We start from the raw sequence: 20,112 nt of genomic DNA on the forward strand, positions 1-20,112 counted from the left end.
TTGTCTACTATCTTAATATTGCTTAATTGTGCAGTGAGTAAAAGGTATACAAAGTAACCAGAACACAATGCTTTATTTCTTTATTTTTATTGTAAAAAAGAAAAAAAAAAACAATCAGATGCAGCTTTAATAGTCATGGTGCAGTGCAAGCATACAGTATGTGTTTAAAGTAGGCCAGGAAAAGTCAGACCTTCAAAGAGCGAGAGAGCAAAAGAGAAAGACACTAAAACAGAGCAATGCATGATGGAAGAAATCTGGTCCCCGAACATTCTGTTCACACTTTTGTTATTATGTCCATAGAAATACTATATGATCTTGTTAAGAATCATTAAATGCATTGAGAAACACTTAAAATACAATCAACAATATATGATATCATGGTTACATCATGGTTGTGCTTTTATTCACCTTCAGTATAATATCAGGCATCCGAGAGTGCAACTTTTTTTTTTTTTTTTTTTTTTTAATGACCCAGCATCATGCTTATAACATCTGTACACACTTCTTACATGTAACCAAGTGATCAGAAAATACTTCAATAATTCTAACAGAAGGTAATCAGGGATTTAAAGTTGCTTTAAATGCAATTGATGAATACAATTTAACCCATCAATCATAAAATTGTTGTCATCTGATTTACACCAACTGGCTTAATAATTTTAATAATTGCTGTGCTCCAAATAAAATTATAGTGTTAAGTCACCATAAATTTATAGTAGATTTTGTGGATGCAGTTGGCAAAAAACAAACTCTACCTAGCAAGATTTATTTTTTTTTACTTTTAAAAGATGTCCAATAGACGTCTAAACATAGTTGTCTTGGCTAAAACAAGGCTAAATTTGGGCTGTCAATAGACATCTAGGAATAGGCCAAAACTCGATTAGTCGCCAAATAAACAGAAATGAATGATTACACATATAAAGTCTGTCTAACGTATTTGACGACTAGTCTAGTTTTGGGCTATTTTTAAAATGTCTGTTAGATTGGACAAGTTTAGCCTTGTTTAAGCCAAGCTGTCTTCGTTTAGATGTCTATTAGACATCTAATACAAACAAAATTGTTTGCTGGGAAATGCAAACAATAATACCTCAGTGAAAACTTATTTCAGACCATAACAATAAATCAACTGATTAAATCATATAACTGAATAAATTCTTGAAATAATATTAATGACAGTAGCATGAAGAAAAATAAGGAATGGATCTCCTTACAAAGAGTATACATACAGTATGCAATGTAATAAATAAACAAACATGTTTTTTTTTTGTTTTGTTTTTACAAATTTTTTGTAACAAGAAGTAATATAATATGATTGGTAAAATACTAATTGCAATAGACCTTGGTTAAGGTAGCACTATTTTATCTTTAACAGGAATTTAGATAAGGCAGTGAAAATTTGTCAAATTGCTGGATTTTGTTGTTGTTGGTTGTTTTGTTTTACCAGTTGAACAATTGAAAAAATAATTGTTAAACTGGCAAAAAAAGTCTAATAAAATCTTAAAAATCCAGCAATTTGACAAAAATCTACAGCAAACAAAAGCCATAATGCACAATATGGTTTATTAGAACCGTTATTCACTGGGCGCCATTGTAAATTTTTTATCAATGTATGTGTGATATTTCACTAGCTCATTTGATTTGGCGCCTACCCTGACTAAGTTCTATACAATATAATGTGGAAGTGTAACATAACGCTTTTGTCGATAAAGAAAAAAGAAGCATAAACCTCTTAGAAGGGCATTAAGTGAGTTAAAGTGTGCTTGAAGAGCTCCAATGTCAGCTTTGTCCTGCTGTGGGTGAGCAATCCTGGGCTCAAAATCACTGTGGCTTCAGGCTTTAGGCCGGTGCTGAATAAATGTAGAATTACAGCATGCGAAACCAAGTAACCATGCATGATAAAGTAAAATATGAACTAGAATAGTTAAACTGTTATGGTTTATAGACAAAATAGCACATGTCATAAATAAGTTTAATTTTACAACAAAGAAACGCTGTTTGTTAATGAGTGAATGTAGTATTCTACTTCTGCATGATACTGTCTGTTTCAATTTAAATATATAGAATGTTTAAACAAGACATATACTGCTACTTTTCAACGTCATTCAAGATTACAATATACATACATATAAATATATTTCGATATAATTACTTTTGATTTAATAGAACTATTTAATACATACATTTCATTAAATCACAAAATTATACTGTAATAATGTTGAGGCTGTTCTTTAAACTTAACAGAAGTACTGTATATAGAGGACCTGCCCCCCTGCAAGATGTATTTTTAAGATTGTTTGGTTATAAAAGCATCCGATGTGCTCAGAGGTCTGATAAATGTCCATAAAAGGTCTGTGGTGTGATAGTTCTGCGTTTTAAACATCTCAAAGACATATTCTAAATATATATTTGTTGTCTAGAAGTATACGTAAAAGACAGATTCCAGGTGTAAACATCCAATAGAGGTCTCTGCGATGTAAGTGTGCTATCAAGGGTCTCATTTTGGCACAGTTTACTTAATCCAGTATGCTTTATTTGCACAACCTCAGAAGTCAATTTAAATCTGTGTAGCCTATTTTTCTAAACTGATGATAAGCTTAGATGGGAATTTTGATTATCAGGTTAATTTGGAAGTGTTTGTAAATTATTTATTGATTATAAAATAGTTGCACAACTTTTTGTTCATAAAGATATTAACGTAAAATAAATTCACACATTCCAAAAAACACATCACAACATACATTGCAAACACAATCAATAATATTAACAATCAAGTATGTTTTTGGTCTATATCTATAAATACACATATCTATCTAATGGTTTCACTTGCCACATAATCATTGCACATTAAGTGATGATGTTGATGTGTAAAAGCAATGTTTTGGAATTGGCATCATCCATAAATAGGGTACAAAAGTGTTCCTGAAACTCCCATTTAAAATTTATTTATTTATTTTTTTATACATATCTTAAAATTGAGGAACCAGAGGAACAAATAAGCCCAGCTGAGCCTGAGGGATGACACCAAAGGAGAGTGGACCCAAAGTGGGAGTCAATGGGTTGACTAGCCATGGTGGAGTTTGAAGGCCCATTGTGAAGCAAAGAGAGCCAAGCAACAAAGCTGTAAATCAAAACCTAGTGAAAGGAGGCTGGAAAGAATCACTAAGAATGTCTTAGCTATATATATATATATATATATATATATATATATATATATATATATATATATATATATATATATATATATATATATATATATATATATATATATTAGGGGTGTCAAAATTAATTGTTTCTTTGGTGCACCGCGATGCAAACGCGGACAATTCGGTATCGGTTCAGTAATAATCATAACCGGTTATTATGTACTGACGTCATTTATCTCCTATGCAGTCTGTCGCGAGGGAGGTGAGCGCAAGTATTTACAACACTCAGCCAACTCAGGGCCGGTCCGTGGCATAGGCACCATGGGCAAATGCTAGGGGCGCTGTATATCCAGGAGGGCGCCAGAAAGGAGCGCGGTTCAGTTGGTTTTGTTTTCGATATTCTTGACACACATTCAGTTACAGACGGCAATAACTCAAAAACCTCTTACCCTAAAAAGATCTTAAGTGTGTTTCCTACAAAAAGACAAAGCTGGTTATGTTTCACTGCTGTCTTTCTTTTTTTTTCGCTTCACACTACGAGCACTGCTCCGTTTAAGCCCTCGCAATATGTGTTTAGCCAGGATAGCTCGCGCTGAGAGGAGCTCTCAGCAAGGGACCATCGGAAAAGTGCTTATTTATTTATTTATTTTTTGTTTTTCTGCTCTGCTCTTCGCGAGCTCTCCCTGTTGCGAGGGCTTAAGTGTGTGTGCGTGTGTGTGTGTGTGTGTGTGTGTGTGTGTGTGTGTGTGTGTGTGTGTGTGTGCGTGCGTGTATGTTTGTTTCTTTGGTGCTGTCTATGTTTGTGTTTGAATGAGAGACAGTGTGGTGCTGTGTCTCTGTGTGTTTATACAGACAGCTTTATAGCCTCTCCTCTAAAATATAACACTGTATATGGAAAGCATCGTCAATGCACGGTGATGCACCGAAATATCGAATTGAACCGAATCGAAGGCATGATAATCTTAACCGAACCGTGAGACCAGTATAGGTTCACACCTCTAATATATATATATAAAAAATAAATATATATATATATATATATATATATATATATATATATATATATATATATATATATATATATATACATACATATATATATATACATATATATATATATATATATATATATATATATATATATATATACATATATATATATATATATATATATATATATATATATATATATATATACATATATATATATATATATATATATATATATATATATATATATATATATATATATATATATATATATATATATATATATATATATATATGTATATGTATATATACCATTGTTGCCTGAAGAAGGGAATGCGGACATTGTAGTACAGTATTATTTTGAATAGTATAAAAACAGGCTAATTAAATGCCTATGTAATTGGTGAGCATAATCTGCATGTGCATCATTACAGTAAATGCATGCAAAGTGACACAGCAGCTGAATCTATTATAGATTTGGATAGTGTATGCCAATCAGAGAGCATGAGAGCTCAAGCTCCACCAAAGGCATAAGCATTAAATGTTTGAAAGGCGGGCGAGAAGGTCATGCATGCTTCTTGAGCACCCTACCATCCACCGCATTATGATGAGCAGAGATGGCAGCAGCGTAAAATATGCTCACCTCCGCTCTAACTTACTGACTCTGCAAGTTTTGAGGGTGTTCTTGGCAAGAACCATCATGATGAGCAGAGACGGCAGCAACGTAGTTTATGCTCACCTCCACTTAAACTTACTAATCGTGCAAGTTTTGGAGGTGTTCTTAGCAAGGTGCACACAAAACAACAAATAGACTCCACTTCAAGGTGTAGGCACTCTCGTCTATGGACAACACATGGACGTTCCAAAGATCTGGATGCAGGTGCTAGACGGTTCCCCATCTCTAAAAGGAAGGACTCAGAGGAAAATGACAGGGAAGGTTCTGTAATGATGAGTGTGGTTTGTAGTCTATATCCAATTGGTCCAGACCAACAAAACCTCATCCTCATCCTCTCTGACCTTGCACATGCTCTATGTGGCTCACTGAGAGAAACGCATATTTGCACAGGCCCTGGGGACAGCTAAGCCAGTGCACCTGAGCAGTGAGCGTGGCTGTGGATGTCATATGTCCCACTGTGCAAGATAGAAATTCAAAATGTAACGAATCTTGATGGGATATAACCCAAGACACTTTTATATTCCCCTCATATCCCATTTACCTGAACAGGCTCACGGCAGACAGACCTGAAGCCTAAACATGGTGGCACCCTGGAAAGAACAACAATCATCCACAAAATATGACTTAGGAACAGGAACCCTGGAGGCCAAAAGTACTCCAAACTATCGCTAAAGCATATGACCCCTCACCTTCTGACATAGCGATGACTGTTCTTTGGTGTCATCAAATGAGGGAGGGACCAGAGGGCTCACACTTGTAACAAAACAAGCTGCAATCTTAGTGAAGCCATAGGGATGCCCTCTCAATGTGGGCATGAACTCACAAGCTCTGCATCTACATGCTAGTTTAGACATGTAGCACGAAGATCACAACCTTTACGCGAAAGCAGGAAACCACCACATTCAGGACGGCATCATGATGCATTTTATATAATCTTAATTATGGGAGTGGCTGCACATGCAGATTGCACTCAATAATTATGTAGGCATTTCATTGGTTTGTTTTTATACAACTCAGAGTGATTAGTCTTAGAAGTAAATTCCCCAATGTCATACAACATAACTCATAGTGACCAACTGCTTTCGGAAATCAGCAGAGAAAGAGTCGAGAGTTTGTGGAGTGGGAGCAGCAGACATTAATGAGCTTAGGTGCTCTTCAGAACCATAGGAAACAACAAAGATTAAGTTTAAATAGGACCAGCAGCAATAGAGGAGCTAGGAGGTAGAGCACATCAGTGACAAGAGGCTGAGATCGAAAGAGAAGAAGGGACAGACAGGATTAAGACTTCAGACACCTCAGGCAGGATTTAAAGAAGAAGAACTGGTTTGAGGGAAGGAACAAGCATGGGAACTGGTTTGGGGTCCTTAATGTTAATCAGCCACTTTGCCAGCATTAGGAGAGTAGGGAGTAGTGCGCTGGTTTGGCAGCAGGTTTGGACAGGGTACAGCAATGGCTCTTTGAGGTGGAAATGATGATTAAAAAATGGGCCTGATGGTGCTTTTTTAACCAGCCGCAAGGTGCAAGTAGATCCACAAATCCAGAAAATATGAGACTCCACCAGAGAATAGTCACCTTCATTTAAAAGCAGTATTTGTCTAAATGGTGTCATCAATCTCACTTCAAAATATGTCTTCAACTCAGGCTCATTGTTGGTGCGTGATTCTGGATGTTTTTCCATCCACAAATTATGATTAGAGTATGACTGACAAATTATTTTTTAAAGCAGTTTTTTTTTTTTACACTACCATATTAAGACAGCTAAACTCTTAAAAAATGAGTACGATTTGTAAACAGATGTTTTCACATATCTTTTCCCAGATTGTAGTTGTTTGTTCATTAGCTCACATGGAATGGTGCGGTACTGTTTGTGTAACAAAAGAGCTTAAACCCATGAATAAAATGGTATGGATGCTACAGTAACTGGGGTTTTCCATCAGATTTGTTTTAGATAATGCTTAGACGTTTGGATTATAGTTTGGCATATGTGATACTTACAAAGGACAACATGTTCTTATGGAGGCTTCAAAAGAAAAATGCAGTGAGCATATTGGGAGCAATGTATTTCAAGTTGTGTAGGAACGTAGCCAGAAGCAAGTATTGTACCTACAAGAAGCAATGCCCTTTTGTAGACATTTCATAAGAAAAGTGCATGAAAATGTACCAGGAGAAAAGTATTTCAGGTTCTACAGAAATAGAATCGTGGTCAAAATCACGTATCAAGATTGAGCCTTGGTTCGATATATTTCAGAGAGTCATCTTATGACAGATGACCATAAATCCCCTATATACTTTGATTAAATACATTAAAAATTAATTAAGAGATGTATTATACCTAAATTATGAAAATCAATATAACAAATGATCTGACTTCTGTTAATCACAAAATATGGTTAATAAATGCAAGTTCGTAAAGGTAAGACAGACTAGACAGACATTCTCTAGTCCCTATGATTTTAGTTACATTATGTTGAATAACAAGTACATCTGATAGACTTTGGGGCACCAAAGTACTGTATACCCTATTTTTGGAATGTGCCAAATGCTTGTGCAAATCTGTGATTTATTTTGTGCAATTTTTTTATGTATGATGTAAGAAAATTGTCATGCAATGATTGTACATGTTCTAGGGGTGTAATATGTACTGTAAACTAGAAAATGACAAATTTTGAACACAGGTGGATGGTCCTTCCATTTTAGTAGGTTCAAGGTATAACCTGCTGTTATACCTGCTGGACTTACTTTAGACAACATAAACGTTTAGACTCAATTGGAGCAAACTAGCACAACAAGAAGGCACGCACAAAAACACACAATATGTTTCTGCATCCATCTGAGAGGATGTTGAGGGCAGTGATTTCTCAAGAAACTGTCAAGACGTATAAACACCATAAGGGTAAAAAACACTTTGGCAGTTGTAAGGAGGATTTTGTATAATTTAAAACTCATCCCTTTAGAAAATTCTCAGCAGAAATACTGGATGGCTAATTATATTAGTGTTACTAGTGGCAGAAAAAATACTTTAGTGAATTTGTAAAAAGGGTGGACCAAATGAATATTTCTATAGGATGTTGTTATCACCTTAAGCTGCCATATTGAGTTGAAGAGGCAGCCTAAAACCCTCTGTTATTTTTCACCAGTGACTGGACACCATGGCACTGTGGCAGGGAGATCTTCCTAACATGGCATGTTTGATCGCTACACGATAATACCAGGGAGTGTTGAATGGGACCATAACAGGATGAAGGGTCAAACAAGTTTATATATCTTCAGGCAGGAGGCTTAAATTTCTGAAAGGTAAAAGGAAGACAATTTTTAAAATTAGAAAATGCTTGATACATTAATTAAAAACAAAGCAAATCTTTTTTTTTTTTTTTTTTCATTGAATTGGTTAAAAAGACTAAATCAGCAAATTCCTTTTCCATTTTGATAGAAAAAAAGGGTAGGAGAAGGGATTTTTTATCATTATTATTATAATTATTATTATTATTATTATTATTAGTTGTACAACCTCAAATTAGATAAAGTTGGGATAGTATGAAAAGCGCAAATAAAAAAAGACAGTTTTAGTTTGACTTGTATCTCATTGCAGACAATACAACATCACATTATTTAATGTGTTTCTCATGATTTGTATTGCTTTTTTTTTCTTTTGTTTCTTGTAATACATTTCAAAAAATGTTGAAACAGTAAAGTATTTGCCACTTTGTAAAGTTTGCCATTCATTTTCACAACACATAAAAGATGTTTAGGGACTGAAGACACCAAGTGATGAAGTGTTACAAGTGTAATTTTGTCTTAAAGTTATACAGTATGGCGCCTTCATTGTGGAATTTTATGCTTCAAAATACACCACACATTCTCTATTGGAGACAGGCCAGTCCTGTGTCACCTTTCACCGTAGCCTGGACTTTGTAATGTGTGCAGAATGTGATTTTGTTAAAAAGAAAAGAAGGCAGCTTCAAATATCCATGTACTTTATGTACTTTGTACTTTTCAGCATTAATGGTGCCATCACAGAAGTGCATGTTTCCTTTGCCAAGGGCACTGATACGACCCCAAACCATGACGGACCCTGACCTACAGTATGGACTTGTTGCTGGTCTGGATGATCTTTTTATTGTTTTGTCTGGAAGCCCAAAGCGTCTATTTCTTCCAAAAATACCTGAAATACTGATTTATCTGACCACAGTACACACTGCTTCTGGACACTGTTAACATAGGGATTTCTTGGGCAGGGTACAGTTTTAACTGGCATTTGTGAATGTAACTACATATTATAGTACTTGACAAAAGTTATGGTTATCACTCATAGATAAATGATGATGCTTGATGCAGTGCTGCCTGAGGGATTGGAGATCACTGTTGTTCAGCTTAGTCTTCGACCTTGTCTTTTATGCACTGAAATTCCTCCAGATTTTTTGAATTTTTTAATTATGTTATGCACTGTTGAAGGTGAAATATCCAAATGTCTTCCTATCTTTCTTTAAGGAACAAAGAAATTACATCATATTTTAAATATTTTTTTAATTTTCTTACGTATTTGTTGACAAACTGGCGATTATCAGCCCATCTTTGCTTATCAGAAAGGACTAGTCCTTTCTTGGATGCTGCTTTTGTACCAAATCCTAATTACAATCCCCTGTTTACATCACCTGTTTCAAATCACATAATTATTTAACCAATTTAGCTGATTACTAGCCCTAAATTGCTCCTGTCCCAACTTTTTTTGGAATGTGTTGCATGTCTGAGTGACTAGAAAGAATGTATATTTACAAAGAAAATTAAGTTTATCAGATAAAATATTAAAAATTTTGCATTCATATTGTCTGCAATAAAATACAAGTCAAAGTAAATTTAGAAATCACTACATTTTTTTTATTTGCATTTTCCATACTGTCCCAACCTTTCTGATTTGGTGTTGTAAAGTATATGTAGAAATGTTACGACTCTCTTACTCTCTTAAGCAAAAACAAAACAAAACAAAACATAACAGTACTGAATACAGTATGTTGTTTAGTTTCTTCCCTGAAGATAAATTCTGGCTTAGATTCGATAAGATACTTAAACTTTATTGAATTTACTTTGTCAAACATTTTTTCTGATTGAAACCAATAAGCATTCCAAGCCATATTAAACAATACTGAGGAAATTACTAGCCATATATGATCACACAACGTCTTGTAAAAGGTTATGAAGTTAGCTGAAAACAAAAACACTGACATACAATAACCACCACAAAAGACACTATGGCCCAATACCAATTCCAATTTATTCCCCTATGCCTTCCCCTTGGCACTTGAAATTAAGTGTCTATCAGAATTTCAAACATTTTGCTGCGGTTATTCTAACTATTGTTAGAAATATTTTGAGATTTCTTTTAACATTTGTTCGAATATCACAAACCTTAGCACTTTGACACCATTATGAATGTAATAAATTGGATACATGTTTGTAGTAAATCCCTATTTTTTTTTAGCGGTGGGGATCCCTTTGTTGTTTACAGCTGATTTATTCAGGAAAATGTCTAATACCCTTTTGTTTGTAGTGTGGTCCGGAAAAATCTTTGTTTGAAAGGGAAGGGCTAAGGGGTAGAATTGGGATTAGGCCTACAGAGCCCAACCAGATAAAAAAGAAAAGCTATAAACAGACTGATAGCAACCAGATAATTCAGTACAGAAATCATAAACCGGATGGACAGACTGATGAAACAAATATGGAAAGAGAACTTGAAAGGTCTACTGTCAACCACAGTCACATGACCACCAAAACACACCAGCTAGCAATCGGTTTTACCAGAACATGAAGCATGGAGCTCCACCATCCATTAGGCCTCCAGGGCTAACATGACGGGTTAGGGCTGTCTGTTTCAGGATTCAGAGTAAGCAGTTTGTTCACAGGGTCGAAACACTAAAATACTGGCAAAGGGAGAAAATAAAAGACAGAAATTCTTACTTCGTTGCTTCTTCTGTGCCTCCTTCACCATCTACTTTGCCCTCTTCTTCCATCTTCTGCTCGTCTGAGATCAGCTCCTGGTTCTTATGTCTGCGGATGCACTTCACCACCACCATGGACAGAATGAGCAGAGCAAGGATGCCCCCCACAGATGCGCCGATGGCCACAGCAATGGTCGAGTCCCTTGGTGGAGGTACTGGGCAGAAGATAACAGAGGTTGGTTACAAAACTGCTTTCTGGTCCAAGATTGAACAGTTGCAGTATCTACCAGATGCTAACTGACCTATGGTAATCTGCTAAAGCTTTATGGTCCTAGTGCACTTCAAGTGAAGTATTTTGAATTTAAATGAAATTGAACATTTGTGACATGATTACAAACAAAATCAGGTCAATACAAAGCTTGTTTTGTTCAAGTTCAAAATGGCTTGGATTAACTCTGGCTGGAAAAGACCTTTAAACCATGGTCTGTCATGATAATTTAAAAGGTAGATAAGGCATTAAACATTTGAAAATATAAATTTAAGTACTTGATAGTTGAACTACAGTGGTCCCTCGCTATATTGTGGTTCACCTTATCACAGATTTTTGCCATCTGAATAATTTCATTTTAAATATACAAGTTTTTATATATAAATTTAAAGTTGTTATTAATTTCATGCAACCATTAACTTAACATTTATCTAATTTCTACCGTTGGTTTGACTTAAGGATTTAAACATTTTAACATTCTTAATTTGTGGAAATAAATTCAAATGGCAATATAGAAAATATCCTATAGGTATTTATTCATTTTTTGTCGAGGGAACTAGTGTGCCGCTAACTCACAGGATGACCTAGATATGTCACCAATGGAGGAAACTATTCTAATCCTGGACTTTACAACACCTGCAGTGAGAAAACCCCATTCATCATGGCCATTCTGAAGTAACCCTGGTTTGAACGTTTAAAACGTTTGTCATGCTGTTTCTAAGCTGAAGCCTTACATTCAGTCAGGACGGCAAACTGGATGGTGCCATGGCCCTGAATGCGATCTGGAGGGTTGCGCACATAGCAGTTGTAGATGCCCTCGTCTGTCAGCTGCACGTCCGAGATGGTGATGGAAAGGTCGTTCTTATCCAGGTTTCCAGTAAACATGACTCGCTCTCCAAATCGACTGGGCTTCAAGGGTATCATCTTATAGGTGTTCTTATAGGTCATGAACTAGAGAGAGAGAGAGAGAGAGAGAGAGAGAGAGAGAGAGAAAGCAAAAACATTATGGATAAAGGCACATTGAATAGAAAGTTTACTGGATCTAAACCTTGATGAATGTCGTCTGTTAAAAGAAATTCAAAAAATTCTAAATTCTGTAATCAATGACATCCATAGTGTCTGTTTTTCCTACTATGGAAGTCAATGGTTACAGGAATTCAGCTTTCTTCTAAATATTTTTGTTTGTCTTTTTACAGACAAAAGGAACTTATAAAGGTTTAAAACAAGTAAAGGATAAGTAAATAATGCCAGAATTTAACATTTTGGGTGAACTATGCTTTTAAAAAAAGCAGGATACCAGAGAATTTGCATTACTATATTGAAAGCTTGTAGTTTTTTTGTTTGCTCTTACCATCTCCTCTGTGCTGTTGCTTGTCTCCTGATATGTCCAGTTCATTGCAAACTTGCTGGGGTCCAGCTTGTAGCATGAGGTGAAAGTACATGTGATTCTGACGTCACTCCCGTTGAGAGCGTTGATCAGCGCAGGCACCAGCACATCCATGGACATCACTGGACAGGCTACAAGAAATGCAAATATACACATCTTATTCCTGCCATCTGATTGGTGACTTACACTGGTAAAGGGCATGTTCTTTATCATATTTTACTAAAGTGATTTTTGAAGTAATTAACTTAAGTATTAAAACAGAGGTGCCCAAACTTAATCCTGGAGGGCCGGTGTCCTTCAGAGTTTACCTCTAACTTGCCTAAACACACCTGCCAGCACATTTCTTTCAAGCCTGCTAAGAGCCTGATTAAGCTAGCCCAGATGTGTCTGATTGGGGTTGGATCTAAACTATGAAGGAAACCCTATGAAGGCTCTCCAGGACCGAATTTGGGCATCCTTGTATTAAAATGTTTTTTTTTTTTTTTTTTTTTTTTTATAGTAGTATTATATATCTTATATCCACGAATAAATAGTTGTCTTTGAAACACCTTGTAGAAGTGTGTCTTTAAAATGGCTTAAGTTTGAAATATTGTCATTTTAAAATATATATATAAAAAAAAAATATATATATATATATATATATATATATATATATATATATATATATATATATATATATATATATATATATATATATATATATATATTTGAATTAGTCAGAAAGCTTGAGGATTGATTTTTTTAAATGAGCTTGTTATTTTCACAACTGCCAGTTGCTTGCTAAAAGATACACTAAAAACAGTACTGCTGTAAACATGTATTGCAATTAACCATTTTAAAAGTCATTCTTGTATGATATTAACTGAGTATTCAGCAGTCATAACTCAATTTTTCAGTGTCACATGATACTTCAGAAATCTGATGCTTTAATAAATTAGTATCTGATAAATATCAAATGATTTTTTTTTATGATTATTTTTTACAGAAAAAAAAAAACTAACTCAAAAATACATTTTAAAATAGGGAAAAACAATTGTACAGTTTCAGACTCAAAATGTAAGTATTGTCCAGTTATTGTGCTATGGGTGACTTTGATTTACAAAGGGAAGGGATGATTCATTCATTTTCCTTCAGTTTAGTCTCTATATGAGTGGTCACCACAGCGAAATGAACCACTAACTATTCCGGCATATGTTTTACACAGTGGATGCTTTTCCACCCACAACTGAATATTGGAAAACACCCATACACACTCAATCACACACACACATACACCGTGGATAATCTAGTTTATTCAATTCACCTGTACCACATGTCTTTGGACTGTGGAGGAAATCGGAGCACCCGAAGGAAACCCATGCCAGCACGGGGAGAATATGTAAACTCCACACAGAAATGCTAACTGGCCCAGCCGGGATTCGAGCCAGCGACTTTCTTGCTGTGAGGCGACAGTGCCAACCACTGAGTCACCGTGCTGCCCCAAAGGATAGTTCTTTCAAAAAAAAAAATTCTATCTAGATTACATAAATTAATATCATTTACCTAGCCTTCAATTGTCCAAAACCTGTGGGAGGTAAACACAAAAGAAGATATTTCGAAGAAAGCTAGAAACCTGTAATCATTTACTTCCAAACTATTTGTTTTTTCTACTATGGATGTACAGTATTATGTAAAAGTTTGGGTACCCCTGATAATTTTCATAATAGCAAACCTAGCCTGCTGGACATTAAAATCAGCAATTTCATTTGGATATATTTTATACCCTTACAATAAAGCAACATTTCAGTTCTGACATAACACTTATTTAAACAACAGATACAATGCAATTTAAGTCAAAACAAAAACAGACAGGTGCACCTCAACATAATAATGACATCAATCTTTTGTACAGCCACATTTAGCTGAAATAACAGCCTTTGGATGCTTCTTATGGTCAAGGATAAATCCCTGAATTCTTGCTTATGGCATTTTGTACCATTATTCCTTGTAAAATCTCTCTAGTTCAGTCAGGTTTGATGGATGCCGAGCATGAAAGGCCCTTTTCAAATCAAGTCATAGATTTTCGATGATGTTCAAGTCTGGGGACTAGGATGACCATTCATTCATTCATCTTCTGCCGCTTTTCCGGGGCCGGGTCGCGAGGGCAGCAGTCTTAGGAGAGAACCCCAGACTTCCCTATGACTTCTCTCCATGTGGAGGAGCAGCGACTCTACTCTGAGCTCCTCCCGGGTGTCAGACCACCTCATCCTATCCATAAGAGTGCACCCTGCCACCCTTCGAAGGAACCTCATTTCGGTCGCCCTTCTCCGAGAACTTGTCCTTTTGGTCATGATCCAAAGCTCATGCGAACCAGACTCCTACTCTGTTCATACAGGGGCGAGAAGGCCCTCAACAGATTGCCTCTGACCCCATACTCCCTGAGCACCCTCCACAGAATGCCACGAGGGACAAGTTCAAATGCCTTCTCCGAGTCCACAAAACACATGTGGACTGGTTGAGCATACTCCCATGATCCCTAGAGCACCCTGGTGAGGATATAGAGCTGGTCCAGTGTACCACGGCCCGGACGAAAACCGCATTGTCCCTCCTGGATCCTAGGTTCAACCATTGACCGTATCCTCCTCTCCAGTACCCTGGCATAGAGTTTCCCTGGGAGGCTGAGGAGTGTGATCCCCCTATAGTTGGAGCACACCCTCCGGTCCCCCTTCTTAAAAATGGGAACCACCACCCCAGTTGCCCAGTCCAAAGTTACTGTCCCCGACCTCCATGCAATGTTGTAAAGACGTGTCCGCCATGACAGCCCCACAACATCCAGAGACCTAAGATATACAGGGTGAATCTCATCCACCCCCGCTGCTTTGCCACTGCTGAGCTTGCAAACTACCTCAGTGAGCTCAGCTTGGGTGATGGGCGAGTCCACCCCTGCATCCCCAGTCTCTGCTTGCTCAATGAAAGACATGTTGGAGGGGTTAAGGAGATCCTAAAAGTATTCCTTCCACCGCCCGACAACATCCCCTGTCGAGGTCAACAGCTCCCTACTTCCGCTGTAAACAGCATTGATGTGAAGCTGCTTCCCGCCGGACAATTTGCCAGAATCTCTTTGGGGCCGACCGATAATCTTACTCCATGGTCACCACGCACTCTTCCTAGGCCCGAATTTTTGCTTTCGCAACTGCCCGGACTGCAGCATGCTTGGCCTGTCGATACCCATCAGCTGTCTTGGGAGTCCTGCAAGCCAACCAAGCCCTGTAGGACTCCTTCTTCAGCTTAACGGCATCTCTTACTTCTGATGTCCACCACCGGGTTTGTGGATTGCCGCCTTGACAGGCACCACAGACCTTACAACTACAGCTCCTCACGGCCGCGTTAACAATGGAGTCAGAGAACATTGACCACTCAGTCTCTATGTCTCCAGCCTCCCTCGGGATCTGGTCAAAGCTCTTCTGGAGGTGAGAATTGAAAGTACCTCTGACTTGGGGTTCAGCAAGACGTTCCCAGAGGACCCTCACAATACGCTTGGGCCTACCAGGTCTGTCCAGCTTTCCCTAGCTTTCACTAGGTGGTGATCAGTTTACAGCTCTGCCCCTCTCTTTGCCCGAGTGTCCAAGACATACGGTCAGAGATCAGATGATACAACCACAAAGTCGATCATTGACCTCCGCCCTAGGGTGTCCTGGTGCCATGTGCACTGATGGACAGCCTTATACTTAAACATGGTGTTTGTTATGGACAAACTGTGATTAGCACAGAAGTCCAATAACATAACACCACTCGGGTTCAGATCAGGGAGGCCGTTCCTTTCAATCACGCCTCTCCAGGTATCACTTTCATTACCCACGTGAGTATTGAAGTCCCCCAGTAGAACAATGGAGTCCTCAGTCTGGGCACCTTCTAGCACCCCTCCCAAGGACTCCAAGAAGGCCGGGTACTCTGCACTGGTGTTTGGCCCGTAGGCACATACCACTGTGACGCAGGGAGGTAACCCTCTTGTTCACCGGGGAAAACTCCAACACATGGCAGCTAAGTTAGGGAGCTATAAGCAAGCCCACACAAGCCCGCTGCCTCTCGCCGTGAGCAACTCCAGAGTAGAAGAAAGTCCACCCCTTTTCAAGAAGTTGAGTTCCAGAGCCCAAGCTGTGCGTGGAGATAAGCCCAACTATCTCTAGTCAGTACCGTTCCACCTCCTGCAGTTCGGGCTCCTTTCCTCCCAGTGAGGTGACATTCCATGTCCCAAGAGCCAGTTTCTGTGCCTGACGATTAGTTTGTCGTGGTCCTAACCTTCGACCGCCACCTATTCCACAATGCACCTGCCCCTTACAGCTCCCCCTGCAGGTGGTGGGCCTGCGGGAGGATGGTACCACGTCACTCCTTCGGGCTGAGCCCGGCCAGGTTCCGTGGGAAAAAACCCGGCCACCAGGTGCTCGCATACGAGCCCCAACCCAAGGCCTGGCTCCAGGGTGGGGCCCCAGCTGAGCCATAACGGGCGACATCTCAGTCCTTGATGTTGTTGAACTCAAAAGGGGTTTTTGAACCAAACTTAGTCTGACCTGTCACCTAAGACCTGTTTGCCTTGGGAGACCCTACCAGGGGCATTAGCCCCCGACAACATAGCTCTTAGGATCACTCAGGCACTCAAACCCCTCCACCACGATAAGGTGGCAGTTCAGGGAGGAGCCATTTAGATAATTATCTAAAATGACATGACCATTTTAGATAATTTTATGGTGTCTGAGCATGAATTCCTTGATAGATCTGGAACTGTGCTTTGGGTCATTGTCCTGCTGAAACATTCAACCCTTGAGTAACTTGTCTCTTGACTGATTCCTAAACATTATTTTTCAGAATCTGCTGATACTGGGTGGACTCGCATGCGACTATCAACTCTGACAAGGCTTCTAGTACCTGTGCTTGCCAAATATCCCCACAGCATGATGGAACCTCCACTGTATTTTATAGTAGGGAGCATGTTATTTTCCTGGAATGCTGTGTTCTTGTTCCATCATGCAAAGCGCCTATGGTTGTGGCATCTATCCACAGTATATAGTTTCCAAAATGATTCTGAGCCTTTGCATACCTCAAATAACTCTTCTTTATGGCAGAATGCATAAAGGCTTCTTCTGCATCATCCTTCCATTGAGCTGTTCTTTATAAAGAGAATGCTGGACTGTGGAACAATGTACAATGACATTATTAGCTGCAAGATGTTCCTGGTGGTCTGTGGTTTGTCTTTGACCATTCTAACCCTTCTTCGCCTTAGCCTTTCAGTTATTTATTTTTTATTTTTTGGTCTAACACGTCTTTCCTTCACAAAAACCTGTTCCTGTGGCCCTCCATTTTATTATTATATTCCTGACTGTGGAGACAGAGACTTGAAAACTTTGTGATTGCTTTTCGCATCCTTCTACTTAATCTATGTTCATGAATTATGCTAGTTTTTAGGTCATTAGGAAGTTCTTTAGAGGTTCCCATGTTGCTACTTTCTGGATCACAATAAGGAGAAGCACAACTAGCAATATTAAATATCCTTTTTCATGATTGGTTTCATCTGCGTTGTCATTGTTATGGTTCACATAGTCACTTAAATAAATTTTGTGTTCAAATCAATCAGCAATTAATGACTACAGGTTTTGAAATCCACACAAAAGAGAGGATGCCCAAACTTTTGCATAGTCTATTTTTAAATTTTAAATTTAATTTCACACATTTCAATACTGCTATGCTGATTTTTGTCTGAAAAACATGACATTATCTAGCTTTCTCTAGAAACAAAATGACATTTTACTCTGATCATCTCTTAAAAGAAACATCACAGTAAACTATATATATATATATATATATATATATATATATATATATATATATATATATATATATATATATATATATATATATATATATATATATATATACTTTTTGCTTGTTAAACTACTTATTTAACATAGGCTAAAACAACACAATTCTTAAGATTTTATTGGGACAACTTAAATTTTTATGTTTTATCCACATACATTTGTTAAGTGTTAAAATAACTTACTCAATTTGTTTTGGGACATCATGAATGAACTGTGTGGAGCCCTGCATTTCTCACAATGTACTATGCAGCCACAGAGGGGTGCCCAAACGTTTGCATACAACTGTAGATGGTTAAATGTTTTCAGCGTGCTTCAAAATATCTTCTTTTGTATTCAGCAGAAGAAAGCACCTCAAAATGATTTGGGAACCACTTGAAGGTGAGTAAATAGTGAGCTAATTTTCACTTTTGGGTGACCTACCCCTTTAAGGAAACCATAGTTTTAGAATTATATAGTCATATTCAAATAAATGACTTTATTTTCTGTATTAAGCATAATTCCATTAATTAGAGGATCAACCATCATATTGTTGTCCAAAGGTATATTTTCTCCACCTCTGCACCATTTCATCCCTCCGCAGTCAGGAGTTTTTGTGTTTCTGGACAAGTTCCCACTGCTGCAGCAGTTATGCTTTATCGACTCGGCTCTCTGCAGTAGTAGCAGCAACTTCGTCACACCCTCCCAACCCAGCCCACCCCGTCCCATCCCGTCCCGTCCCGTTCTCTTCCCCACCCCCTCAAAGTGCTGCAGTTCAGCCCGTCTCCCTCCCTCCAGAAAAATCAGGTGTCCTCGCGGATAGAGAGCAAGAACTACAGCAGCTGTGTTCAGACAGCACACATACACAAGCCTCATGTATACTTGAATACCTTCACATCTAGTATGATTCATAGTGCGCTAAATTCAGAATGCTAACAATGCAACATTTAAACACACAGCCTTTCTTTATACAAATGATGCAGCGCCGCATTATAACAGCAGATCCTGCATATGGTTGCAGTGTGGGCTAAAATAAACACGCACACACATGCAGAGTCAGCAGTCAGCCGGCCGTGTTACTCAATACTAGCACTACGTCAATGTCATCCCCACCCACCCTTTTACCTTCATGTATATTTAGACCGTTTCTCTCCATGCTACATATGCTTGATAACTCCCTAGCAAACCCCATGCACTTTTAATCACTGATTTCATGCGTTTCTTTGAGGAATCAGTACATTGTAAGATACAATGCTCTGTGAAGTGTTTAAATGAGTACTGCTGAGGTCTCTGTTTTGTGCTTAGGGTACGGATTCGATGCTTATGCATCAATATTCACCGGTTAAGAGAGCTGTGGGCATAAAACACCGCAGTGAAGCTCTCTCTCTCACACAAGAGTGCCGACAAACCCCAGTCCTGCACCCTCCCTGCGCTGTCTCTCTGTCCTCTTTTTCTTGCTCTCAAGGTTATGGGAAAAGGAAAAATGTGATTGTATAGCGGATAGATTTGGTCTTTCGATCTGATTGGCTAAGCAATGTTTTAAGTGTGCTGATATTGAATGTTTTAGTGCCCCACCCACATTTTTGAGTTGTTCCAGATTATTTATTTACTTTTTTTAGGGCTTCCTATGACTATTTTCCTTTTCGACTAGTAGACGTTCGTATTAAGTGATTAGCTGACTTATTAATTGTTTATTATGCTTAAAATAATGAGAATTTACATAGTCTGGGAAGCAATCATGCACATGGATAAAGCTTGTCACATCACACAGGCAGAAGTAATGATTGTTAATGTGTAAGGTAACCTCATAAAGAGGCTGCATTAACATTTGAATAACTTATTGATGAACTAGCACTTTGTTTTCGGTTTAAAAGCTGAAGTTAGACA

At 38.0% G+C, this 20,112-nt stretch overlaps 1 protein-coding gene and 1 long non-coding RNA gene across 4 annotated transcripts in view; one reads left to right on the forward strand and one right to left on the reverse strand.

The window, feature by feature from the left end:
- The window catches only part of LOC110437893 (uncharacterized), a 20,343-nt gene extending 8,096 nt beyond the window's left edge, over nt 1-12,247 (forward strand). Inside the window, exons 3-5 of one of the 2 annotated variants that reach the window (XR_015509124.1) lie at nt 7,947-8,103; nt 10,836-10,977; nt 12,207-12,247. This is a non-coding gene — a long non-coding RNA (uncharacterized LOC110437893). Of the gene's footprint in view, nt 1-7,946; nt 8,104-8,806; nt 10,761-10,835; nt 10,978-12,206 lie in introns of those variants that run through there. The other variant, XR_015509123.1, reaches the window with a different exon arrangement.
- Nucleotides 64-20,112, reverse strand: part of scn2b (sodium channel, voltage-gated, type II, beta) — a 29,960-nt gene continuing 9,911 nt past the window's right edge. The window contains 7 exon segments of one of the 2 annotated variants that reach the window (NR_144433.2): nt 64-998; nt 1,066-3,193; nt 4,444-8,096; nt 10,603-10,670; nt 10,762-10,957; nt 11,745-11,961; nt 12,362-12,528. Coding sequence is in view for 1 of the 2 variants with exons in the window: in NM_001346412.2 (NP_001333341.1) it covers nt 8,066-8,096; nt 10,762-10,957; nt 11,745-11,961; nt 12,362-12,528 (611 nt within the window). In the remaining variant the exon portion in view is untranslated. 2 annotated transcript variants of the gene reach the window in all.

Source organism: Danio rerio, chromosome 15 (assembly GCF_052040795.2).
Source record: "Danio rerio strain M-AB ecotype USA chromosome 15, GRCz13ab, whole genome shotgun sequence".
NCBI classification, from domain to species: Eukaryota; Metazoa; Chordata; class Actinopteri; order Cypriniformes; family Danionidae; genus Danio; species Danio rerio.